Raw genomic sequence first — 27416 nt, 5'->3', positions numbered from 1 at the left:
TGCCAGTAACTTTGTTGGAACTTGATTCTCTCATTCATAAATTAACAGGAACATTTGAAGCCTGAATAAACGGGCTGCTCTAATGTCTAAATAAACAAAGCAACAGGACAGGACGGCACACAACACTTGTATCTCCTACATTTGCAGCGTTCTAGCAAGCTGGGAATGTTCTGCATTCTCAATGTTACATTATATGGGTCTCCAACAGGAAGATCTGCTTTAAGAAATGTGGGTGCCGGTTCCTGTACCATTATAATTGATGCAATTCTACTGGCAGTTTGAGTAGATTCGGAAAATTTGCATAGACCCATGTAGAACAGGACCCTTTCGAGTAAACTGGCTTCATCTATCGACTCTGAGCTGTTCAACTGCTTTAGCTAGTTGATCCTAATTTTATTCCTTCTCTTCAATTTCAAAGCATCTGCTTTAAAACTGCTCTTATAGCTAGTAGCCTTCAAACAAACTTACTTTCAACTATTTGCATCTTTATAGCAAGCTTCTATGTATTACCTTATATTGATCATCCCATACCCAATTGGAGGTGCAAAGCTCGAAGATGAGGCTCGAACGTAGACGTCTTGTTTTGATAAATATATACATTCACAGGGGCAAAGCTGGGATTGGAGCAGTGAAAACTCTTAGCAGAGACCCATCTTTCACTTTGTCAAGCCCATGAATGAAAGAATGCAAATCTGCCATCCTCCAAACTAATGGCAGAAAAACCGAATGGCACTACTGGTATAAAGCCACCGCATGGCAGTTGAATGTGAGAAATAGAGAGCACCGCAAATCAGTTGAAGAAATAAGGTGATTTGAGAACATCTGACAAATCAAAATCTCCCCGCTCCGGTAAGGTAGGGAAACTTAATGATGGGAAAGATTGCTGAAAGCTTTCCAACAACTGCACAGATTAAACAACAGGCACAACTTCAGATATGGGAATAAAAAATAAGAAAGACAACATGACCCCCTTTTTTGTGAGAATAGCTTGTATTCAGCAAATGAGCCTATTTTCATATGAAATGTGAAAATATATTTTTCTTAAATTAGAAGCTATGGCACAATGAGAAAACCAGATGTACAAGCATACAAGCAAACCCATAAGACTATAATGCTTTGATCACTTCCAAAATTGATGGAATGCTACAAGATACTCATGCACTTAAATGAACAAGAATCATCCTACATGGCTATCCCTAGATTGTATATGAAACATAAGGGCATGTTTAGCTATAATAAAAATCTTTTCTTCAAAAAAAAATCTTGAAAACTGAATTTTCTGACTTGTGTAGCCCATTTTTCATGCAATATATTTTTGGGAGAAAGGCTTTGTTGAGTTGAGTTGAGTATATTTTTGTTAAAAAACCTTGAGAAAAAAATAAACTCATGATACGGCTGTGTTTTTTCTTTCCTGGGATTTTTTCTCACTGATAACAAAAAAAAATTCAAAGATTTTTTTAGCATTAGCTGAACATGCCCTATGAGTGCATTTCTTATCAGTTATCACCAAAACACCATAATTAAGCATAAAAGATCCTCTGAAAAAACATTCCTGGCAATGTTGGGAAAAAGTGGGAGATTTGGCGATATAAAAAATGAAGAGCGGCCACCGTTTCAATAAATCCCCATGATCTAATCTGAATTCTCAACAATGACTTTATGAAGTAAAGATACTTTACATTTTCTAGTATCGGAGTTTCATAGAGTTCGACAAACTTTTCTCGAAGTATCCCGTTCATTTCGTCAACATCACATGCATGTGTCCAATATGAATCATGGACTCCTGCAATCGAGAATGGCATAAAATAAGTAATAGTTTCCATAGGTAGCAATTATATAATTGAGAAAAGGTCTAAGGACAAAAGCAAGTCCAGCAACCTGCGAAATTCAAGCCCGCCTTCTTGCAGGCCCCTGCAGTCATCATCATGTGGGACCCATCAAGGGAGTGGACAAAATTTGGAGGAAAAGCAGTCCTCTGCCTCTTTACCATGACCTTGTCAGTTTCCCGTTGTAAGGTCAAAACCTGAAGAGATGTTTTAATCTGCAGCATAATTGAACAAAAATATCTCAATAACGTAAGAAGGCCAAATGATTCTATTTGCTCTTTCAGAATACAAATTGTAAAGGATTTGGAATCTAATTGCTTTATAGGTTTTCTACACTTTTTCTTAGATAACTTACAAGATGCCTTCCTAATTTGCGGTATGGCTGAACAACCGGAAGCCCAAGTGGGGTAGTCCACCTCACTGGGTGATTTTCTAAAGCAATCACCTGTTCCAAGGTTCAGGGTTTGCAGTCAGCAACAGTTCATTGGTTGCAAATACATTAAAATTTGGAATGCTAAGAAGCAAGTTAAAATAAACCTGGAGTAAAACAGAAGTATTGTCTTAGAAGTTAATGTGATTCCCAACCAAATTAGCCGGTTAAGTAATGGCATGGATGGAGTGATTTCTTTCATAATACCAAAGTAACGTCTTAGCCCGGGTACCATCGGGGAAGGATGCTAGCAAGCTGCTAAATCCAAATCCACAGGCATAGGTGTGTATGCGAGTGCATGGACAAAGACACACCCACACACAAAAAAGAAGCGCAAGGACAGCCAACACAGTCATCCGAGGGCTAGAGCCATCATCCGCTTAAATTTCCATAGAAACCGACACGAAAAGACTGAAATTATTCGTTTCCATCCCCACTGACACACATACTGAAACCAAAATGCATACGAAAATTGAAATGCTTAATGAAACCAAAACCATAAGTATATTAATGGCATACTATATCCATAGTTGTCAAACTCTTACGAGTGGTACGAGTCAACTCTCGAGTCGAGTTGAGTCGGTGGGCTTTCGAGTCGCATGGGCGACTCGCCTCTGTTGAAGACTCTTACGAGTCGTCTAGTGACTCTTACGAGTCGCTCCGAGTCGAGTAAAAAAACTAAGACAAGAGAGTCAAGTCGAGTCGCGGGGCCTGGGCTTTCTTTTTTATGGTTGAAACCTTGGAAGTTGGAATTTTGAACTTAATTATTACTATTATTTTGAATGGTAGGCAATTGCATTAAATTGGAAAAAAAAGATCGAGGAGGTCTATACAAATAAAGAGACAGAATAAGAAAGACAGAAACAAGCCCCACTACAAGGGTCAAGGAGGAGTGGAGTCAAATAGCTCAACTCTCTCCCGAGAGACACCATCTCCAGCTAAACTGTCGGTTTGCTGACCGCCTGACATGATGAAAAGAAATTGATGCGTCTCCCACATTGTCTTGGATCTCAATGAAGAAAGAGACAATTCTCCAAGAGTAGGAATGAGAACCACTAAGCTACCTTGTCACATTGAGCGAGTCTCCTTCTACTACTACCTTATTCAAATCTTCATTCTCAAGATACCTTATTCCTTGGTAGATAGCATTCACTTCGGCTTCATTAGTGTCTGCGACTCCAATGGGATTCGTAAAAGCTCATTTCATAGCTCCAAATTCATCCCTCAAGACTGCGCCAATTCCAGCAAGAACAGGGTTCCCTATGCTAGACTAGTCAAAGTTTAGCTTCAAGAATAGGGCTCCCAGTCTTGGACAATCTTGGTTTCTTGGCCTGAACCACCACAAACCTCCCTCCAACCATACCATAAATCATGGGTAGATACAATTCTAAAGCAAGAAAGGCTTTTCACCCATGACAAAGTTCCAACCAGAACTTACTTATTTTTGTGCATGCAACTTACAAGCATATAGTTATTTATATTTTTGGTTTAGTGCTTTATCTATGTGCTATTGGGTTATATTTTTTACATGCTTCATCTTTTGATTTATAATTATATTTTTCAACTAAAAATTTGTTTTTTGTCAAAAACTCTTACGAGTCACGAGTCGAGTCGAGTCGAGTTACGAGTCATAAAATTAAGAAATCGAGTCACGGGTTGACAACTATGACTATATCATTACGTGTTTACATAATTATATTTATATTAATTGCATGTGAAATATAATATATGCATTATGTGTAAACATTTATATAAATTACATGCGAAATGTGGTTTATACTAAAATATCAGACATTAGCGACATCACATGTCACCAAGCGCTCGATGTTGTTGAACTATTATGGATGGTTTCTAAGAGAGTACTTGTGCTCATTCTAGCATTTCGTGAAGTTTCATCTTAAAATTCTATCAGTTGCACGTGTTTCCATACATTTCTGCTACTCTACATGATTTACACCAAAATTCCCAATCGAAACCGGAACTAAAATTTCAAACCTTGAGAGCCATCATCTGTTCCAAATTCCAATGAGCATCAGCCTTTCTAGTATTCTTGCACAAGCAATAATTTATGATGTGATTTGTATCTAGAAGGCTGTAAAGAGGAACCACCAGGAAAAATTGCATTCGTCATAAAAGTGGGTTGCAAGCTTCTGGCAGGTTTTTCCATATTGGTTATCTTTGATGCCAGCTCCAAAGTGTGAATAGCATATATTGAGTGTCCAAACTAAATTAAAGAAAACACAATCCTAAGCCTATTCTTCGACACTCAAATCTGTCTTCCATATAAGAAATATCACTGCTATAAATGGAACATATACCTTAGCACAGTCGCCAAGCCAGGTCATTATACTACGTGCAGCTTGGAACATCTCCCCTAAAGCAGTTAATGTGGTCTGTTCAAGAATAGATCATATTGTTGTTACCATCAAACTTCCGAGATGAAGGGTAAAAAAGGACAATGACTGGTAAATTAGTTCTACTGCATTCAAAGAGTCAATCTGTGAAATACTTATCAAGGTCCAAAAACAGTAAATTTGTAAGATTGAATATGGTTCCTTACTTTAGCTGCATAGCAAGATGCAGAAAATAGATCTTTGTCGTCCGTGATGGCACCCCGTTCCTTCAATCTTCTTCTGATCTGGTCACGGGCACCAATATAAGTGACACCATACACTGATGTCATGACAGTTTGCTTTACCAGTTTTCTATCCACCTGGACCCCAATTCAAATTCAAGTATTAGCCATTGTGGTTCATGTCAATAGAAGTAAAAGCCCATTTATAGTAAGGTCTCTCTTATCCAATGAAAACTTAAAGACTCCAAGTAAAAACAATTTTTATAAAAAAAAAAAGGCTCACACATAATAAGTACGCCTCTACCTTGTTACTCGTAAGCTTCTCATGGTGTGTGTTAGTGTAATTCAAACTTCTGTAACTCTTATGATAAAGAAACTAGCTACTATGAACATGATGCATTTGTAAGATAAATTGGAAATTTTCTTTTAAGTCTTTAACCCAGTTTTAAAGAGGCAAACGCAAGTTCTATAACATTCCAAGCAAAAATATTATCTTGGAAGTACTGGGCTACTTCATAGGCCAGATAGATAATCCATTTGTGTTGCCGAGTTACGCAGACAGGGTTTATTTTTTTATTTTTTTTTCACAGCTTTAGCCAGTAGCCAGCACTAAATGTACTACCAAATATGCATCGGTTGACAATATCCAAGTTATGATAAGAATCTAACCTGATTAATTAAAAGCCTGGCATGCAGTGCATTAGGATCCACTTCGGGATCCTTCTGTGCATCTTTCTGCATGATATCAAGAACCCTGCAATACAAATATCAATTTCCCGATGAGATTATCTACTGAAAAGGTTGCCACAAACTCAATAAATTGCCAGCTATCACAATATAAATGAGAAAGGCTGCATAAATGAGGAATTAATAAACATATTGAAATTAAAAAGGCCAGTAACATGTCGATTTCAATTCAAACAAGAATACATAATTCACTTGCATAAACAAACACAAACCAAGGGTTTGATTCGTTATTTTTTAACTGCCTCGAGCTCCTGGAAGCCAATGCCAGATTTGAACATAAAAAACAACCCTTTCCAGAGTTTTTTCAGATTCACACGAGCGAGACCTGGTGGATGCATGGAGCTGTGCTCTATCATTCCTGCCTAAGATTATTAGGGGTGGCACCTGACCAACATTCAAATCTATTAACTGATTCAGAGAAAAATCGACTTCGATCAGTTGATTTTTGTATCCTGTGCCATTTATTTCCCTGTCACATATTTATCTAAAAGACATGACATTTATAAAATAAATTTACAACATTTTCATTTCTGAGAAACATGTTCTAATTTAAATCTTGTGCATGGATGTTTTCATATTTCTTGGGTTCAAGAGGGAATTCAAGTCATTTTGAGGCTGGCTTGGCGGGTTTTGACATATCTGTCCAGCATGTTCACAGATCAGTAAATGGAAATGCCGACTCCTTGGCTGAAGATAGGGTCAATCATAGTCCCATGGTCCCGTCTCCAATTTTCCCTCCTCAAAGCATATCAACTAACCTCAATGGATGGAAGCGGCTCCAATCCATCGACCTGATAACATTGAGAGTCCCTCACTCCCTCGCCCTCCACAATAAGTCCACCCAAGTCACTATTGTCTGTGATCCTTATCTCTTGAAACAACAACCTCACTTCCACTCATTGGAGTCCTTAATCCGAATGGGGCTTGAAAAGTCCCACCTGATGAGACCAGTCCCATCTCTAAGGATTCCTCCTACTCCGGCAGATCGGGATTACTCGATCCATCAAAATTAAGCTTCACCCATCCTGGATATGGAGGGATCCATCTGGAGCAATTGTCTGAATCCCTTCCTTGCTTTGTACAAATCTCCCTCCAATAGAGGAAAATTTGAATCAATTTAATATCGTTACGCATGACATGACAAGCGAGATGACTGATAAAGATAAATAAGTGCCCTTTTGCTGCATGTTTTAAAGTCAGCGCAGTCCCGAATTCCAGAGGGTCCAAGTATTAGCAAGAAGTGGTACTCGCCAAAAAATCCTCTCTTCCCTAGGCCAAGGGGTATAGGACCAGCTATCCAGAAGGTCAATATAATGCGATGAAGGAAAACCCAAGCCACCCCAAGCATCTGGAGAATGCGGCTCCACACCTCCCTAGCAATCTTGCAATGAATAAAGGTATGGTCTACTGACTCACCTACTTACATGCATAAGGGACAGTGATAAAAAAAAGAAGAAGGAACAGTGATCAACTATGAGAATCTTTTGATTTAGCATATGATCAATCATCAAAATCTTATCCTGAAATGTGGTCCACACAAATGGGCATACTCTAGGAGGGGCTGGGCTGCTCCACACTATGATCAAATATGAAGAGCATGGGCTAGAAGCAAAACGATGATAAGACTTCACATTAAACCCCATATGAGTTCTAGGTCAAAACCCGTGTTCATAAAGAAGAAAAATAAAGGATTTTGTTTCCTTGAAAGTGAAATTCATAAAGAAGAGAAATAAAGATTGCCTAATAGAAGAGAGGAGAAGAGAGAGAGGATGGGTATATTCCCCTTCATGGTTCATCCCTCCTTTTTTTAATCGCTACAAAACATAAAATAAGCCAAAGAGAGGTAAAATTACAGATTTGCAAATTTAGGCTTAGAACACTACAAAATGTAAAATAAGCCTCCTCTTTCAACATATACATGACCAACAAACAATGGAAATTTTTATCTTCATTTTTATTAACCCAAAAAAGAGAGACCTCCAATACCACCACCACCCAGACTGAAAGAACCAATTAGTCATGGCGGCGGGATTCAATATCATAATTTTTTATTACTGGGGTTGAGTCCAGTCTTTGGAGAAAACACAGAGAACCTTCCCCCAAAAACTACAACACCCAATGCGAAATGGTGGATGGACGGGTGATTTGATGTTTATTTATTAATCATTAAAAAAGAATTTTAATTTGGCAGTTTTGTGGGTTGGGTTAGGGTTTGGAACAGAAACAAGGCTGACAGATTTGCGCTCGGATTTGTCGGGTTGGGTTAATGTCGAGTGATTTTGAGTCGGGTTGGGTTTGGGTTGTCCCTCCTCTCCTCAGGTCAAGGGTAGGGTTAGGGTTGAGGTTCTTTATCGGGTTGGGATCGGGTTGGCCTCAACCCGACTCGAGTTGCACCCCTAGTGATGCTGCTTGAGAAACCAACTCTCTCTCTCTCTCTCTCTCTCTCTCTCTATATATATATATATATATATATATATATATATATATATATATATTGTGTGTGTTACATGGATTCTTCTGAATGGGCAAAGAATCCGTGCCGGACACATCACGGATTCCAATACTTTAGGATTCACAGAGAAACTTCTAGGTCTCTTTTATTTTTATTTTTTTCTGAATACTCCTACTACAATCTTACAATTAATGCATGTTTTCAGTTTTATCCATCATAATAGTAAGTTTTTTATATCTTTTATATGAAAATAAAACATTATATTTACTCAACCTACTAAAATTTTTTAATATATTATTTATTATAATTAAAATTTCAGAATTAATTAAAATATTTTGGCAAATCCACGAATCTTTCTTTTTGAGGTTTGCGGAATCTGACACTCGATACCAGTGTCAGATTCCAAAACTCGTACCCGTACTGATGCAACATATATATATATATATATATATGAGAATAGAGTTCCTAAGGTGTCACCTCATATAGCTTATATGAGGCGGCGCTTAAAAACATACCACTTTGTTTGGATGATCCAAAGCATTCATTTGATAGGCCCTCACATAGATAGGGTGTGCCCAAAAAATCAACTTCATAGGATCATCCTAACCCTTCCATTTGTGGAGGTTGAAATGGATGGGTATAAACCTCCATAAATCTGCCCATTTTTAACCTCCATAAATGGAAGGATTAGGATGATCCTATGGACCTGATTTTTTGTAGGCACCATATCCATCTAAAGGCCTTTCAAATGAGTGGTTTGGATTACCCCAAAAATGTGGGGCCCTTATGTTTTGTGAGCGCCAACTCATATAAGCTATATGAGGTGACACCTTAGGAACTCTCTCTCTCTCTCTCTCTCTCTCTCTCTCTCTCTCTCTCTCTATATATATATATATATATATATATATATATATATATAGAGAGAGAGAGAGAGGTGTTGAGCGCACCATTTTTTTGGTGCGCTTAAGTTGTTATAACGCCTCCCATTGGTGCGCTTTAGCGGGACCCAAACATTTAAACGAATGGGAGGCGTAACAACATATACATGTGTGTGTGTGGATTTGCTAGCGTCCATCGCAGAAGGCATTTTGCGGACGGGCTGTTGCATGTGAAAGCAGCCACAAAAGCTCACTTATCAGCAGATTTTGTCTTCATTCAAAAGGTGGCTGCTTTCACATGCAACAGCCCATCCACGAAATGCCTTTTGCGATGGATGCTAGCAAATCTCATATATATACACACACGCGCGCGCGCAGAGAGAGAGAGAGAGAGAGAGAGAGAGAGAGAGAGAGAGAGAGAGAGAGAGAGAGAGAGAGAGAGCATAATACCTTGCCGCTATTCCTGAGTAAACATCTGCAGGCTTCTCTCCAGCAACCAGATTGACTGCAGCCGCTCCCAACTGAACAAACAACCAAAACGAAATAGACAGGCATCAGAAAGGCAGTTAACAATGAATAATGATACAAGTCATTTGCTTATTTTTTACTTTCATTAGAAAGGTCCCCAAATTGAACAGTACAGTCAAAATGAAATAGAAAGGTACAACGAAAAACACTCATTTGTCTGTTTCTTACTTCCCATTTAGATTAAATCCATATAACAACTCTAGTTAACCCCAAAGATAACAGGACGATAAAAGGGTTTTATGATTTCTCTGTCACATGGAAAGGCCAATAAACAAATATTACATATCCAAGCCACTTCACAGCTTTGCGAAATAGCTTCCTCTGTTTAGATTGAGGAAGTCCAGAGAGAATCTAAGCTATGACAGAACGAAATAGACTGGTTACCTTTTGCTTGTTTAAATACCTCCTTAAAAACTTACTGCAGTTGATACCGACTAGCTGCAGGCTACAGCACGCAAAGGAGGCGAGATATTTTCTCTAGCAGGGAAAAGAGGAATAAAAAAAGGAGGATCAGAGAATGAGAAGAATGGGAGATTTTTGGTGTGTGTGTGTGTGGGGTTGGGGGGGGGGGGGGGGGGGGGGGGGGAATCATCTATGGATCCGAAATCGGGAAAAATGGAAATTGAAAGACGAGGGACGGTAAAGTTTGAAAATAAAAAAGGCTGCGTAGGTTTATTGGAGTGGAGGGCTTGGAATCTTTTCGGCGGTCTCTAGTGGCTTATTTCAGATTCACCAACTCCGATCAAAAATATGGTTTTGGGAATCGAAACAGGCATCTAGCATTTATAGCTGAAGAGTCCTACTAAAGAAAGCAAAGGACACATGGAAGTGTAAACCACACAACAAGCGAAGTACCAGAAAATACAATAAAGAAAATCTAAGCTATTGTAAGTAGAAGAAAAACCGGTCTAACTGATGTCGCTACCAGTATGGGTGCTAGTGTCGAAACAAAGTAACCAATTAAGGTATGAACAATTGCAGGTGGTCATAAAGGTTGTGGTAATAGGACGAGTCTAGACACTATTACAGACCTTTTTATATTTGAAAAGGTAACTAATTAGAAAGAAGGAAGATAACAAGTGTAAATCAACAGGCAAGGGCAACCCAAAACACAAAAAAAGATCTAGTAGCTCCCAACTCCCAACTTGGCCAGTCAATTGGCCAAGTCATTAGCGCTTCTGAGAATTAAAGAAAATGTCTACTACTCAGTGAGTCAACGATACCATCAATGTACTTGGCCACCTTCCAAGGTCCTCCCCATTTAGCTATTGCCCAGGAGACAACATTGGAAGAGCCAAATTCTACAACTAAGGTCCCTTCCAGAAGGTTGATAAAAAAGCAAATTCATAAATGCAAGGCTCGAATATCTGCCTCCCTCAAGTCCATATAGCCAATAGGACCAGAAAAAAGAATGGGCAATGGCGCCGCTACTGTTCCTAATAACTCCTCCAATACCAAGGTTGCCAAGAGGGCAACCGTCTACAATAGGCTTGAGAACAACCTCCTCCCCCACCCCCCCCCCCACCCTCCCCGGGGTGCTTGGGGGGTGATGTCTTCAAAAAATTTCCAATCATAATGGTTTTCCAATTTCTGAGAATACTATCAGTAACCCCAAAAATCCTTAAGAGATAACATACGGTTTGCAACATCGAAACGAATATTCCAAAGAAAGACAATAGGATGGATGATAATTATCATCGTTGAAAGTACATTTGTTCTTCTCCATCCAGATCTCCAATAAATTTGTGAAAGGAACCAACATGCTCCAAAGAACACATCAAGTGTGTCCAGGGCCCCTAGACAGCAATTCTGCAAAAGCTTTGGAACATTATATGCTGCCAACCCATTGAAAGCCAAACCAATCATAGAACTAATTCCAAATGCTAGTCGCCGCTTTGCAGTGTAGGAAGAGACGATCAATAGAGTCCTCACATGACAAGCACACGATACACCTATTTTCCGCAGCATAAATTGTTCTCCTAGAGTGTCTCACGGGTGTTAATTTTCCTTGACACAACTGCCATAGCAATAGTCAGCCTCCAAACCAAGTACTAAGCCATGGGGCAACCAAAAAATCTATACAATAATTTGACTGAGAATATTCCCCTAGAATCAGGGCTCCATATTCTACGATCATGTTGCACCTACGAAATAAAACCATGTTCTATGATATGCATTAGGTTAATAAAATAGGTAATTTCGAACTCATTGAGATTCCTATAAAACCCTACGTCCCACACAACCCTACCGCCACCCATTTATAAAAACAAAAAACACTGGTTTTCTTATTAAAATAAATGCCCGGAAAGACATGGGACAAGACCCTAACCAAGCCAAGTGTCACACCAAAAACCCACCCTTTTCCCATCTTAAGCCTAATACCTTGATTAAAACGATCGAATATGGGGTAGATGGACTTCCATACTCCTGGGCGTTGACATCAACCAATTCTACGAATGTCCCACCCTCCCAACAGATGCCGTAGTATCCTTTGATAACCCTCTTGCACAAGGCCCCCGATGCAGATAGTAGGCCAATAAGTGGCATATTTGCCCATTAGGTTTTATATTTCCATGTTATTTAGTTTAGGAATTTATTTTCATATTATTTAGATTCTAGGGTATTTATTTCCATGTTTTTAGTTGTTAGGTTTGTTATTTTCCAGGGAAATACATACCCTAGAATCTAAATAATATGAAAATAAATTCCTTTTTTTTTTGTTTGAATGATATGAAAATAAATTCATAAACTAAAGAACATGGAAATATAAATCCTAATAGGCAAATATGCCACTTATTGGCCTACTATCTGCATCACCCCTTCTTCTTCTCCAAATCCTCACAAACATTTGCCTAAGAGAGCCTTAATCTTTATCGATAAAAAAAGGAGGGAGCCTTACTCTTTTCCACCAAGTCTCTCATACCAAGGCCCCCTTCCCTCTTTGGCAAAGAAACTGTTTCCCACTTCATCAAATACTTTATTCTCACGCCCCCTTCTTTGCCTTCCCATAAAAAAAAATCATTGTAACTTCTCAATTTGTCTGCTCCCCTCACAAAAATCTTGAATAAGGACATGAAGTAGATTGGTCGATGTGATAAAGCCGCTTTTCCAAGGAAAGAAACGACTTTTCCAACCTCCCAATTCTCTCAATCCTCTCGGCAACATTGTTCCATAAAGAACCGTGAGGGACTCCCAAACCCAAAGGGAGGCTTGAATAAGACAACGGTGAAGAGGCAACCACACAATCCAAGACCTTCGCTAATTGATGAAGCTCCATAGGATTAACCTATAAAACCCACCATTGTGCTTTTTCCCATATTAACAATGAGGCCCAGACACGACTTCAAACCGCCTTAAGATACTCTGCCGGCTATGAATCTGATCCTTAATTGCCTTACAAAACAAAAGAGTCTGCAAAAATGGAGATCCCCATACCCCTCAGATTCGCACCCTCAATCAGATTTTCCCTATTAGCAGCAGCTAGAAGTTGACTGAAGTTGACTCAGAGCCTCCTCCACGATGGTAAATAGGAAAAGAGAGAGGATACCCGCACGCACGTGCGTGCACGCATTCGTACGCATTAAGAAAGTTCACCTAAACCCTAATTTGATCCTAATTGTGAATTTCGAGACAAACATGTTAATATATATATGATCTATTTTAAGAAAGCTCACCTAAACCCTAATTTGATCATATTTAAGGGAATTATTAAACAAGTTATAGATTGATTTGTCTGTTCTCTATAAGTTGCACATCACATTTACAACCACACATGGCACTAAGTGTCAATATTTTCATAGACTTCCATAAACTTCCACAAAATACTTCCACTTCCTTGGGTCCAAAGTCCTAACTAAAACTGAAGTTTGATTCCTTGCCTCCACCTTTTGGCTCAACTGCAATAGGTTGTAAAGAAAATGAGAGACCTATAGATATCGGTGGTGTATTTCAGGATAATTGCCACAATTTTTTTTCTCAGATTTTAAGGGAGTTCACTTAATGCGACAAGGTGGTTTAACAAGGAGCTCACTGCACACTGACATTTTTTATGATAAACTAAGGATTTTTTATATCTTCATGATTTTCATTTTCTCAGTCTCCCATGTTCAAAAGGTGGTTAATATGGTTAATCTACGGTTGCTGATGTTTCACCTCAATGTAATTTTTGAGGCTTGGGATCACAGTCTCCTAAAGATGATAATATTTTTTCAATGAAATTTTTTCCATTATCAATCAAGGTTGTTCGGGCCCAAACTATCATACAATAATAAGCCCAATAATACTATTAGATCACAGATTTCACAGCAAATATAAGCTACTTATATCTGAAGTGGACCTTACTCTACAGATTTAGATAAGCCTCTTTGGATTGCAAGAAAAACATTTTTGATGGAAAAAATTTTCTTGGAATTTTTTTTTCTTTCCACGATTCAGAAGGAAATGATATGATTATGGTTAATTTGGACGGATATTGTCATAAAATGTAAGTCCCTCTAAATAAAATTTGAATAGGAGTGGTTCCAATTAGCTTTTTAGTGTGTAAAAAAAAGTAGGAAATTTTAGAAATATTTTTCCTTTCCCAACTTCTCTGCAAAATTCTTGCCATCCAAACAGGGCCTAAATGTCATTAACAAAGCTTGGCAAGGGCAAGGAGCACCATCATTGTGGCTGAACTCAACTCCTAACCAGAAGCTACAAATAACTAAACATCAACAAACAACAGAAAAGCGAAGACTATATTACCTTGTCTCTTCCAAGGGCTGCATAGTGCTGTAAGCCATTACACGAACCATCCTGGAAAAAAAAAACACACATAAATTTCTTTTCTGATTGAATTATGCATTATAACATGCTCTAACTCATTCATGCATCTCGTGGTATGCCAAAAACCGGAAACCAAAGCTGTCGCAAATTGATAGCCATCCACTTTTAGCATGAAAATGTTAAGGCATAAGAAAGGCTGCTTCATTATCAAAATATTAACATATATCTTATTAGGAAATATTTGGCATTGTTTTCTCAGTAGCACTACAGTTTCTGATTCTGAATTGGAATTCTTTGTTTTTTGCTGCTTTGTTTTTTCAATTCTGGGAACCACAGTTGAGTCAATTTTTACTTAATTTGCATTAGAAAGGGTAAATACATCATTTTCACAAAAAAGAAAAAAGGGTAACTGCATTTCAAATTTTATGTTTTGTCTTCTCCAACTGATACAAAAGATTCCATTTCATGCATTTCAGAAGAAACGACTAGGGGGAAGCCACTATCGGGATAGTTGGTAGAAGGCAATTTTTGGGCCCTACAGGGGGAAATGACTGCAAAATCAAGACTGTTGATCTTGTAGAACATCATGAGGCGACCCCTCATCCCAAATGGACATCCCATGTGTAAGATAAGGACTACAAAGATCAACAGTTTAGCTTTTCTTGGCTGAACCCTAAACAAGACTTGATGGATCAAGGGTTTAGGTCCATCAAATCAGGGTGCTCTCAACAACTTTTGGCCGGACCTATGGCCATTCGGATCTATGGATCTGATCACGTACACAAGGCAAAAGTGGGGACCAATAAGTGTATTTCTACAAAAGGAGCCTAACAGGCCGTCTTTTTAGTATATTCCATTTCAGAGTTCACACCTCGGCATAAAAAAAATCAAATTAAATGAATTATGAAAGTGGGAGGAGATATGCCTGATTTATACTTAAAGAATTCTCGAATAAATGTTATCAAACTTCGAGGTTCACTGTCACAGAAGAATGCCTCCTCTCCAAAATATATAGGCAGTTCAGGTAATGAATCTCATCCAGAAGATGGCAGTGCGGCTAATGTGTCCCCACCAGAAAGATGGATGTTAGTATGACTATTCATGAGCTTAAATATGTCCAATGAAGTGTTTGACTAAAAACGGAATAGAGATTAACCATAACAGGAAAACTGAATGCATGACATGATATCTTAATGAAAATTCTGGGCTACACAGGATTTGATTTACAACAGGATCATAGCTCACCAAGAAGAATTGAATGCATGGCATGCTATCCTTAATGAATAATTCTGTACTACATGGCATTTGATTTACAACCAAGGCTTTAAATTTCCGTTTCGGTGTCGGTGTCGGCCACCACCGAAACCGAAATGTTTTGGTTTCGGGCTGAAAAATGATGTAAAAATATGATTTTATGATTTCGTTTATTTTTTAAATTTTGACCGAAATGTCTAAAATTTCGGTGTCAATTTCGGCGATTTCAGTGGAAATTATAACATTTTGGTGTACATTTTTTAAATTTCGGTGGAAAATTTGTAAAAAGTCCAAAAATTAGTTGAAATTTCGGCGGGCGAAATCTTGTAAAGAAACGACTTCATGTGAATTTCATTTTGGTTTGTGCTGAAACCGAAATATTCCAAAATTTAAAACCATGTTTACAACAGCATCATAGCTCGACAAGAAGGTGGGCAGCTCATTAATACAACCCACCAAGTAGATGACGGCGTATTTAATATGTCCCCATTAGGAAGGTGGAGTTTAGAATGGGTGTTCATGACTATGATACCCATATATTATACGGATGGATATGGGTGTAGATATGGTAGATATGGATACAGATACTGACAAGGACAAAGAGTAGAGAGATGGCTCAGCTTTTTTCACAATATATGACACATATGGATGCGGGTTGCCATACTATGAGATAGAACACTAGACATGTATAAATAAAATACCATGAACTTAACTAGATTTAAGTCGGAAGATTGAATTAATAATAAATCCAAAAATAGGATCTATAAGACTCACATACTCAAAATTACAACTGCAAATAAGTGACACTAATAAGCAAATAGCATGACAATTAATTCGAAGAGAGTGACATATGTTTGAACCACGATAGCTATTTTGAGCAACACAAGTATCGTGTCGTACAATATATATTGGGCCACCACAAGTATTTGGGTACAGTATGTTCATGACCTTAAAGATGTCAAATGAAATGCGTGACTAAAATTATGTCTTCTGGACAATATATTCAGGTCCTAGGATTTTCAAGCTGGATGCAATAGGTACCCGCTTCTGGGCTAACCTTTAGAAATGAGGAATGAGGCACCTGTTTCTCGCATTATTTACCATATCCTTGCTAGTAGGGGTAGATCAGGGACACTAGACTTGGCCTTGTTTTCTTTTAGTGCTTTCGAAGGCTTTATTTCTTAATAAGTCAATTTTACAAGAAAAAATTGCCTCAGGTTAATGCTATTATTTGTCCCTTCCCATTTCCTTATTTCAATTAATTGGATGTGCTTCACTCTTCGTGGCACAATCCAAGCACGTGCCCCATGTACGCAAGAAACCCCAACATGTATACATCATGCAAAAATCAGAGCATACTTTGAACAAATGCACTTAGTTACCTGCACTCTTTCAAATAATCCAACTGATTGGCCAAATCGGAAACCAAAAGCATCAATGGAAGTAAAAAACAAGTGAAAAAATAAGATAAAATCACCTGATGTACTGGCATATGTGAGATGGTGGTCTCTGGAGAAGAGCTCCTTAATGCTTCAGAAAGATTAATGCAAACCGCCAAGCACTGGAAAGGATCTTCCGCACCTAGCCACCACCGCTTACCTTCAAGTGGTCTATCTGCAGAATCAAATATTTCTTCCAAGTGGTTCTCGGTAAATGCTAACCGCCCATCATGTGAAAACTTATCCACACCACCGGCGTACAAATTTGCCAAATGTATCTTCAACCAGCGTAAGCCTGACTTCCCCAGTGGGCGTCCCTCCGCAAACTCAAGGATCCCCCGGCATAAATCCGAACCGAGATGATTTAAATATGGGTGCATGGGATATGCCCGGCCTCGGAAGTCCACGTTGTGTGGGTAGAAGAAGCCTTCTTCATCCTTCATTTTCCGAGCTACCTGCTCCCAAGAACAAATCAGTAGTATCCACTACAGCCCACTATGGTCATAGAATTGGCAAAACATAGATGACAGAACTACTTACAGCGAGTTTAAGTTCTATATCGCACCGCTGAGAATGCCTTTCGCTATTTTCCTTCTTCGTTCCTTTCACTTTCCATTTCCACTTCTTGATTTCGGCTTCATCTTCTGTGTCTGGCATCTCGGGTAGAGGAACCTGCAACATATTATATTTAAAAGAAAACAACGCAAAACATCAGTTATAAGTCAGCTCCTAAAAAATCAGAATATCAAACCGAACTAACAAAAGATATAAAAAATAATATAAAGTAATTTCCATTTTCAGAAAATAAAAGATTACCATTCCAACAAGAACAATTTCAAAATTATTACAAGAAAATTCAAAATTATTTCTAGTAAAAGATTGACTTACATCATCACGGTCAACCAAGTCGCCAAGACGCCCTCCACTAGCCCATATCCTGTCTATGATACTAAGCACTCTTTTATTAACCCTCCATTTGGTTTTGCCAAGTGTATCCAGGGCCTGACAAGTATATTTGTAGAGCCATTAGGAAACAATGAACCAGTCAGAGGGATGAGACTCCAACCAACAGTTACACCAACTGGCTTCAAAATGCGAAGATTTCATTTAGAAAGTCAGCAGTGAGGACAAGGTTTAAGAGATCAAAATCATGATGCTTGATTTCTGATTTGAATAGCATTAGAAATTTATGCAGACCAGATATTCAAGGCTTGATGTAAAGCAGATAAGATTTCTTCAAGAGAAAATATAAAAACCATTGGCCACAGCTCAAATGGATCTATAAAAAGTTATGACCCAAGATGAAATTTCAAAACGGAGGTAAAATTTAAGCCTGTAAATTCCTTAAAGTGGCTTGCAAAGGGCCGTATATACCAAACTTAACAAGTTTTAAGTCAAAGGGACATTAAAAGTGAGTTTTAAAATTTCTACACAACAAATTCAAGAGCAAAAAGGCCATATGATATGTACTTTTCATGTGGACATAAAATTAGAAAGAATGGATAAAGAAGCTTGCACTAATCGGATAAAGTAAAACCACTGTTTAAAAACCAGTAATTTACAGGATCGTTTCCCTTGAAGGGACTCTAAATTGTAAACTGAATACGAGTGCACACTGAACAGTATAATATAGGTTTCTATTTCAATTTATGCGAAATATAACTCACTCTCCAACACTGTCAATTAATGATACAAAAGGAATCCAAGTAAGGCTTAAAACCTCAAAAACAGGGTGGAGTTGCGTCCGTGGAGCTCTTTTCATTGCTTCACGCTGTTGCCTTGCTCCATGTGTGCGCATGACGTAAGACGGTAAGAACAAGTATGCTCCTTTGTCATATCTGTCAAGGTTTGAAAGATATAACAAGGTGGAACTAAATTAATGTAGAAAAACAAAAAAGGGATGAACTAGCAAGCTAGCATAATAAATAGTTAACAAACTAAGTAAACAAGATACTATTTTGCAGGTAAGAACTTGGAAAAGACATCTTGCAAATGATTTTCAATCTAAGTTTAGAAGGAGGTTAAATACTGATACCTTGGGGTAAAATGAAACAAATAACTCCGGGAAACATTAATAAATTGTCATTATAACAAATATTGGTAACGGAATTGTTGGGGCCTTGGAGGTTCTTTGGGGTGAAAGTGATCCCTCTAATGTGATTGTTTGGGCAGCGAGGTTTAGACTCGTCATTAGAGACTAGCTGATTATATTTTAGAGATTTGTATCTTGTAAAGAGATCCCAAGTCTTATGTTAAACAAATCACCACGAGTGCTGACAAAATGGTGGACTCCTAAGTTAGGGAAGGGGTTGGTAGGGATGTATATATTATTTGTTTGGAGATGCCTCTTTTGTGGAGGGCTTGGATGAGGACTGTTTGTTTTCCTTATATCTATTTCTTTTGCTTTTTCTTCCCCGATGGGGCCATGCCATTCCCTCATGTATCTTCCTCCATTTAATTGACAAGCCACGTAATAAAATTGGAATATAGAGAAGAAAAAGGAGAATAAATCACTCCAGAACTATGAAAAAATGAGAGCAGAAGCAAAGAAATAGCTAGGAGACCATACCCTGTCCAGTGTTGAGGTGGCACCAGCATTGGCATGTAAGGTATTACCATGTGCCTCGCCTGTAGAATAAAGAGCGACCATTTGTGATCCACTCCATGTAAAGACACATTGCTCCACAAAAAATGCATTCATAGATATAAACAAATATAGAGAACGTAAAAAAAAATGTATGCTACCCTACTAATATCTAGCCTAGCAAATAACCTGTCAATGCAAAAACTTTAATTGTCAATCAGGCAATATCAATATTCTAGAAATGATGAATTGTTCTTACAGTTCTATCTAGACCTTTGCGGACTAGTGGATCACATTCAATAACCCCAAATCGCCTGCTGATTTTCCTGATGAAGGAAATTTCTAATACTATAAGGCATTAATAGCTAAAATATCCAGAAAACAGGGGATTAATAGCTAAACTCTAAATTAACGGAGAGTACAGAAGTCTTACTGTTGCTCTTTCATGACATTTTTAAGTGAGTGTCTAAATGCCGGACGAATATCTGGTGGACCATCGGCTAACTGATCAACTGGAGGTTGTATATAGGCTGTTTGTATCAACAAGTCAATCAGACGGCTCCCAACCTGAACATGGGTAGGATTTAACCTTCACATGCACCAATCGTAAGATAAAAGCGGACTAATTCAGTAATTTCCAAGGAAAATGCAAACCTTTGCTTGAATCTCCTGGCCCCATGGTTTTGAATGGTCCTGTCCCTTCACTATCTTCCTCACTTGGTGCAGTTTTTGTTTTTTCATCAAATCCGTAACTCTTTTTCTCAGAATTTCTTGTTCTTTGGTTACAGAATCTAGTTCCCCGCCTTCATTTTTCTTCTCTTTCTCGGTTTTTTTCCTTGTTTTTTCTAAAAACCTATGGATTTTAACCTGAACCAATCCAAAGACAGTTGAGAATCAATAATGAAAATTTACAAGGTTGGCCTGGGATAGGGACCAAATTTTCAACAAGGGGACACTGATTTTGAATGCGAATATGTCATAGATAACTCTACTAAAAGAGATCAAAGTGAGATGGGATTAAATAAAGTAGAACTTATGGCACAGTAACATCAAGTACTAAAGGGAAGTGCTGAGATTGGATGTAAATAAAAATTACACAGAAAAGATACAGAGTAAAATGATGGAAAGAAAAATCTCGGGCACATTATAAAGACCTGTAAAATGGAAGGCAATGTTAAAGTGTAAGTGTAAAATAATATTTGACAATGGGAAGAAAAATATCTGGCACATCATAATGATAAGTCAAGGTCAACATATTAAGCAGGTAAATTGAACTAATACGACACAAGCTCTGTGCCACATTCAAGCAGAGATTTCGAGTGAAACCACCGTTACTAGGAAACTCCTTCCAATTCATTATACCGGCTTCGTACAAAATCACACCTGCACTCATTTCCCCAGCATTTCCAAGCATTCCAAAAGACAAGGTAGGAAATCAGTAACCTTTTCTTAAATTCCAACATCCTATTACTTATGATCTTTATCTAAATTGTGTTAATAGGAAGTTTAAGAATTACCAATACATTCTGGTACTACCATTTTCATTATAAATTTCCATTACTTCTATTTTATCTCTAAACTCAATGCACATCTTTCAAAATGATATGCCACAACGAGATATCGTGGATTTCTTATTAAAGACCAAAATTTATTTAAGAATACTAGAGTCAGTGCTTAGTGGCTTAATAATGTTAGTTTGAGACATTAATATATTAGGATTTGGGTCAACCCAAGTGATACTGAGACAATCGATGTACAATTGTCATTATTCACGTATTTGACGGCCATTGTGCATGTAATTGAATTTCTCACTTAAAAGAATGGTTAGTTTGAGATATAAAAACATTAGAATTTGGGTCAAACCGAGTGGGGTTGAGACAATAGAAGTAGATAATAGATGTACAACTGTCAGTATGCACTTAATTGATGACTTATTATAAATGTAATTGTATTTCTTACATAAAAGAATGGGTGTAAGTTTGGATCCACAATAAAATATTTTTAATGTAATCTATTTCCATTCGGCATACTCGAATATTATATATTGCTTGAAATAAACCAAGTTAATGAATTAATAGAGCATATTTTGAAGCAAGAAACTATCAAAGAAAACTGGCATTTGTTCCCTCTCATAATTTTACCTATTTTGGAGTGAACAATTAAAAAACATGCATAGAAATACATTGTATTGAGTCCAAACTAGCTGCTAAAGATATAGCAGGGGGGCAAGCAATCCCAGAAACAGTAAATAAAATAAAATAGTGACCCCGAAGAGCTAGGAGCAGCAGAACAAAGGAACTTTTGCCAATTAGTCCCTAGTACATAAAATGTTATCCAATTAATTACTAAAAATTACTAAAAGTCTCAATCTCTGTCTTGCCAACTCCAAAGAGGGCAAGATACTCAAAGTTAGAAAATTATTTCCAAAACATCCCTAAAACCCTTTTTCATCACTTGCTCATTATAATTTGTGAAATTACAATTTTATCCTAAGTAAAGTCATTAAAAATCATTATAAACGAAAATAAAACTGGTAACTAAAGAAATCAAGGCCCTTCTAGATTGATCTCGCCGAACTATCGTGGCCGATGGACCACCTTGTCTTCATCTCTACAACTGCCACCATCTTGATTCGGACCCACTAGCTCTAGGCCCAACCCTAGCAAAGGGATGAGAATGTTGGCTCACACTTCTGAGTGAGATGAAGGGAGATGGCGTAGTCTTGGAGTGTGTGGGAGAGGTATATGTCATGGGCCAGAGACGACAGACGAGATGATGCAGGGTGATGGAAAGATACAAGTTTCTTTCGTACTCAAACCGTCCAAGCCAAAAAGCTCGCGAGTATTTTCAACCCAAGTTTCACAACTTCTTCAAAACCTAGAACTTTGTAATACGCTTCATCTTTACACTCAATGGTGGAGAGAGAGAGAGAGAGAGAGAGAGAGAGAGAGAGAGAGAGAGAGAGGCTGCATCTGAATAGAACCTATGCTAACACATAAGCGAAAATCACAGATTTAAGGATGAAAGTGGTCTATTTTTTGGCCGTGCATCCCTTCTTATCCTGTGTCGCATCCCTCCCATCATCTCATTTCACCATGACCAATTTTCTAGTCATAGAGAGCTCTGAATTCTCACTTCAGTGGCATCTCAAAATCCTCCAAAAATGCCTCAAAAACTTTTGTAATGCCTGCATTTCTCATCAATACCTCTCTCTCTCTCTCTCTCTCTCTCTCTCTCTCTCTCTCTCACACACACACACACACACACATGTGCCCCTTCGCCTTTCCTTTGCTTAAGTCCATATCTCTTTCTTTCCCACAGTAAAAAGGCAATCTTCTTTTTAGATCTCCTTTTTATCTCAGATTTAGGGTTACAAAGTGTTAAGGAAGCTTGAAAGCATGGCAAGCACAAGCGACGGGGCATCCACTAGAGTTGTCACGATAGCTATCGAACTCACCGTCCACTCATCCCTTGCGATCGTGGTTCACCACACCTCGTTGAAACTCCAACGCCTTCTACTTTGGTCATCATACTTCTTCATGCGATTGCTTGCCTTAGCAAGACTATCTCGCTCTTCATCCAACATTTCTCAGTGCAAACCAATAGGCAGCCAGGCACCTTCCTTGGAAGTGTTGCTTGGCGACTTCATGCGGCGTCAAGGGCTGTTGGCCAGTAGCCAACTCAAAGGTAGCTGAGCTCTGGTGCAAATTGTAGCAAAACTGAGCCGTATCTAGTAAGTCCACGCAATGTGTTGGCTGGCTGATACATAGTGCTGAAGATACTCTTCCAACAGCGCATTCATCTGTTCTGTCTAGCCATCAGTCTGCGGAAGTTTGCTGGTGGAGAACTTCAGGTTTGAACCCATCAACTCAAACAGTGTGGTCCAGAATATGCCTCTGAATCGAGCGTCTCGATCACTTACAACATCTTCTGGTAGACCCCAATACTTAAAAACATCTCTGTAGAATAATTCTACTGCAGTCTTAGTTATGGAATTCGTTTCGTTTGCTCTGAAACGAACGAAAAATTTCGTTCCGGACCGAATGCTAGTATGGGATGACTGTACATGCTGTTTTGTTCTGGATTTCGGTCCGATTCGTTCGTTTCGACTGAAATCCGGATGAAATGATGAATTCGTCCGAAAACTATAGCAATGCCCGATTCACCCAGCAAATTTCACTTTTTCGATCCAAATTTTGCTCGGATTTCGGTTAAAAATTTTGCCCGTTTCATCCAAAACTTGTCCAAAATATCACTTTTCGGAAAAATTATAGCAAGGCCTCTAACAGCTATTTTTTTAATTTTTTGATGTTTTTACCCTCATTTTTTGACCTTTTTTACCATTTTATAGTCACTGGAACTGGAAGAGTATTTTTCGTCTTTTGGCACCTACAATATAAACCCCTCTAACCCTTATTTTCCTACTCACTTCTCCTTCAACTTCTCTTACAACTTTATTTTATTACTACACTCTTCTACTTACCATTCTCTACTACATTCTTCCCACTAATCTCTACATTCTAAGTCTACTTCATCCAAATATTCAAATATTTGAATCAATCTCAAAGGCTTCAAGTACTACAAGCATTTGCTCCATCCATCCAAAGATCCAAAGCTTCCAGTCTAGCTAGTTTCTTATATTTTTTTAACAATTTCTGGTTTTTTGAATTTTTTTCATATTCTTAACTGTAAAAAAAAATCGACCGTCATAGAAGAACGAAAAGTTTCGAACGAAATGACTGAAATACCAAAACGTTCTATTCCAGTAGCCAAAACGAAATGGCGAACAAAACGAAATTCATAACAAAGGCTACCATAATTGTCAACCTGTGACTCAATATCTTGCTCCATCTTTGGCCAGTAGTAGCTTTTGGCCAACAGTGCCAAGGTTCTCTTCTGGCCAGCCCATAGTGCATCATGGGTCTCCTTCAACAATTCCCTTTGAAATTTGCCACCACTAGGGACATAAATTCTTCCTCCTTTTGGCATAAACGAGGCCATCTTCCATCCAAATCCGCCCGGTAGTGCCATCCAGTACTTGCTGTAGAAGCTTTGTGCTGGAAGCATCCTTCTGCATCTCCTTTATGCAGGGTAGGAAGTCTGACTCCACTGTACTAATGGATCAGCTATCATACACTAGTGGAGCTATGACTACTTTTACCAATTAGATTTTTCCAACCACTCTTACCACGAATCTGCAGGTCCAATGGTCGACTTACATTCTTTCAGATAATACATTACATGTAAAACAATGCCCATTCTTTCATATAATACATTACATGTAGAACAATACCCCAGTAAGTTAAATCATTGCGACAACAAACCTTTTTTAAATGGTTTAGGGTAACAAACCTATGAGGTCTTAAATTCTTCAAGCAGGGCGTATGGAGTTTAAGTTTAAGATTAAGAAACCAACAACTAAAGAGATGCTAACAAGACTGTCAAAAATAAAAATATGGGAATCACAAATCAAGAACTCTAGTTTAGGGTAACAAACCTATGAGGTCTTAAATTCTTCATGCAGGGCGTATGGAGTTTAAGTTTAAGAAACCAACAACTAAAGAGATGCTAGCAAGACTGTCAAAAATAAAAATCTGGGAATCACAAATCAAGAACTTAAGTGTGGTTAGAACTCTAGTGAGTAAAACCCACTACAATTGAGTTTAAGATTCAAATTTCTTTACAATAAATTCAAGGTAGCAAATAGCTGACGCACAAGCACGCTAGTTTTAACCAGTATAAACCAAAGAGTTAAAGAACTACAATATCAAACAGAAAAGAAGGCTTTCTACATCATGCCAACATAATCACTTAAAATCGAAAGTACCAAAAAAAACAGAGACATAATAAGCTTACCCACCTCATGCTCGATGGCTTCGCCAATCTGGCAAGCCGCTTGGACAACCCTAGCACACCCATTTTCTCCCCCAGTCATCAACAAACCCATCAACTTATGCATTGTGATAACAGCCATCATCTCCGCAGGCAACTGATCAAATTGCTGTGAGTATGCCACCTTGTTCTTCCCCTCCCTAAACAAATCCTGCTCCGCGACAATACGATCCGTCAAAGGCTCAAACCAACCAAGGAACAATGACTTCATGTAGGGTAAATTGGGTGCCAATTTTTGCTCACACATATCCACCAAAAGTTCCTTATATTCCTTTGCAGCTTGTTCCCATGCCTCTGTCTCAATCTTCACTTGCCTTCGCCGCAACATAACATACTTTCCTTGTCCCATTCCCCCCATTGGTTTCTGCTGTTTGTGCCCTAAATCATCTTTGTTTTCTCCTTTGCTAATCTGCTCCAACACCCCTTGCATTTCCTCCACACAAACGTCTTCTTCGACATCCGTCGAAGAGACGGCCTCAGCCACGCTGGCAAAACCCTTTGCCTGATTTGAAAACCCTAAATTGATTGAGTTTCTAAAACCCCCACCAAATGATGATCTTCTCATCTCTTCCTGAGATAATAATAGATCTCCATTTGGAAGAGAAGACGCGAAATTTGTACGTGTTTTGTGCTCAAAAGGCCTGGTTTTTTCTAGCAAGATTGGATCTTTTGAAAACCCTAGAAAATTGGACGTGGGAAGGAGAGCAGGGTCATGGAAAAACCTTAGTTTATGGGAAGAGGCTTGTTTTGCTATACTTCTCCACATTTCTTTGGGTTTCCCCGATGGAACTGAGCGGAAATTCGTGGGTTTATCGAGTGGGAAAACGGAATCAAAGTGATTTATTGGGAAGATGAGAGAGGTGGTGTAGGACATCAAAGTTGGGATTTCTAAATGAAAGAAGGGGGACTGAGAAGATTGAGAAAGTGGGGGGAATAATGGGAAAAAGGAGGGATAGAGACATCTGAAGTCATGAAATCGAAGAGAGATTTGGGAGGATGGATAGAAGAGAGAGATTTGGGACGGGAAATGTAGCCGCCTTAAAACCCTTGTTAAACCCTGGCCTTTTTAGTTCATAAAATCTTCTCTCCTCTCTCTCTCTCTCTCTCCCCGTTTGTAGAGAGCATTATATAGGGTGCGTATTACGCATAGCGCGTTTTATAAATAAAAAGGGCTCATGTGGAGAACGGCCATCTAGAGGTGGGGAAATGAACTGTTTTAAGAGGCTGTTTACCTCCGTCTAGACTGATGTGCGTCAGTGCGTCACCCGAACTCTAACATTTAGTTTCGTATGAACGGCTGAGATGAGTCTAAATAAGGCCATGTTAGGCGAGCAAGATTATTTTTTTTTTTTTCATGATAAATTAGTTTCTACAAGGGAACGTTTTGCTACCATGATTTTTTTTTTCATGATAAAATAACGATCGACCCTCTAAGATCGGAGGGTTACGATCAACTTATGGAAATAATTTTGGGGGCACAACCTATTTAGGTTAGGTTGTGGCCCATCTAATAGTATGGATCATCCTATGGTGCGGGATACACTATACTTTTTAATAAAGTGAGGAGTGTGATTATCAAAATAAGGTGGTGCTGATAACATTTCCCAGTAGATATTGAACTGCATATTTGAGGGGCGATGGATTGTTCAAACCTCTGTTGATATGACTATTCACGATTTCTAAAAGCTCGATTTCTTCCCTCGAACCATAATGCCAATAAAAAAATTCATGAACCAGACTCGTAGAGCTAGCCCCATCCATGTTTTTAAGTATTGTTTGTTGAAGTATAAATGATTAAATTACAGCAAGTTTGAGGTATTCGATCTAACTCCTTAACAGCAAGCTAAAACCGTGCTGGTTCTAGTTATTATTATTTTCACATATAACCAACCATGGAAAAGCAAGAAATGGTAGACAAGCTTTTCTTTTCCTAGCTTTTTGCGGAAAATTCCTGCAATCCAAAGAGGGCTCAAACCTTAATCTAAAAGCAAGACTCTTAGACCCACAATTGCCATGGGGTTATCAAGCACGTTTCTCCATTTAATGA

The 27416-nt window shown here is 38.4% G+C and overlaps 1 protein-coding gene across 1 annotated transcript; it reads right to left on the bottom strand.

Annotated features, from left to right (window-relative positions):
* LOC143879264 (DNA-directed RNA polymerase 1B, mitochondrial-like) lies at nt 1-26488 on the bottom strand. The gene is made up of 18 exons (XM_077381544.1): nt 25338-26488; nt 20132-20344; nt 19911-20044; nt 19737-19803; nt 19463-19521; nt 18614-18731; nt 17782-17895; nt 17434-17565; nt 16932-17348; nt 14180-14230; nt 9359-9429; nt 5501-5585; nt 4817-4969; nt 4575-4649; nt 2182-2271; nt 1879-2041; nt 1680-1783; nt 1-901 (listed from the first exon to the last, which is right to left on the bottom strand). The coding sequence occupies exons 1-18, from the start codon at nt 26241-26243 to the stop codon at nt 791-793; spliced, it is 3063 nt and encodes a 1020-aa protein (XP_077237659.1). The 5' UTR covers nt 26244-26488; the 3' UTR covers nt 1-790.
* Between the last annotated feature and the right edge of the window lie 928 nt (nt 26489-27416).

The sequence above is a fragment of the Tasmannia lanceolata genome, unplaced genomic scaffold, assembly GCF_043159265.1.
Source record: "Tasmannia lanceolata isolate RefF3 unplaced genomic scaffold, GAP_Taslan_0.1 ptg000006l, whole genome shotgun sequence".
NCBI lineage: Eukaryota > Viridiplantae > Streptophyta > Magnoliopsida > Canellales > Winteraceae > Tasmannia > Tasmannia lanceolata.
This window is presented reverse-complemented; position numbering and strand designations above follow the sequence as displayed.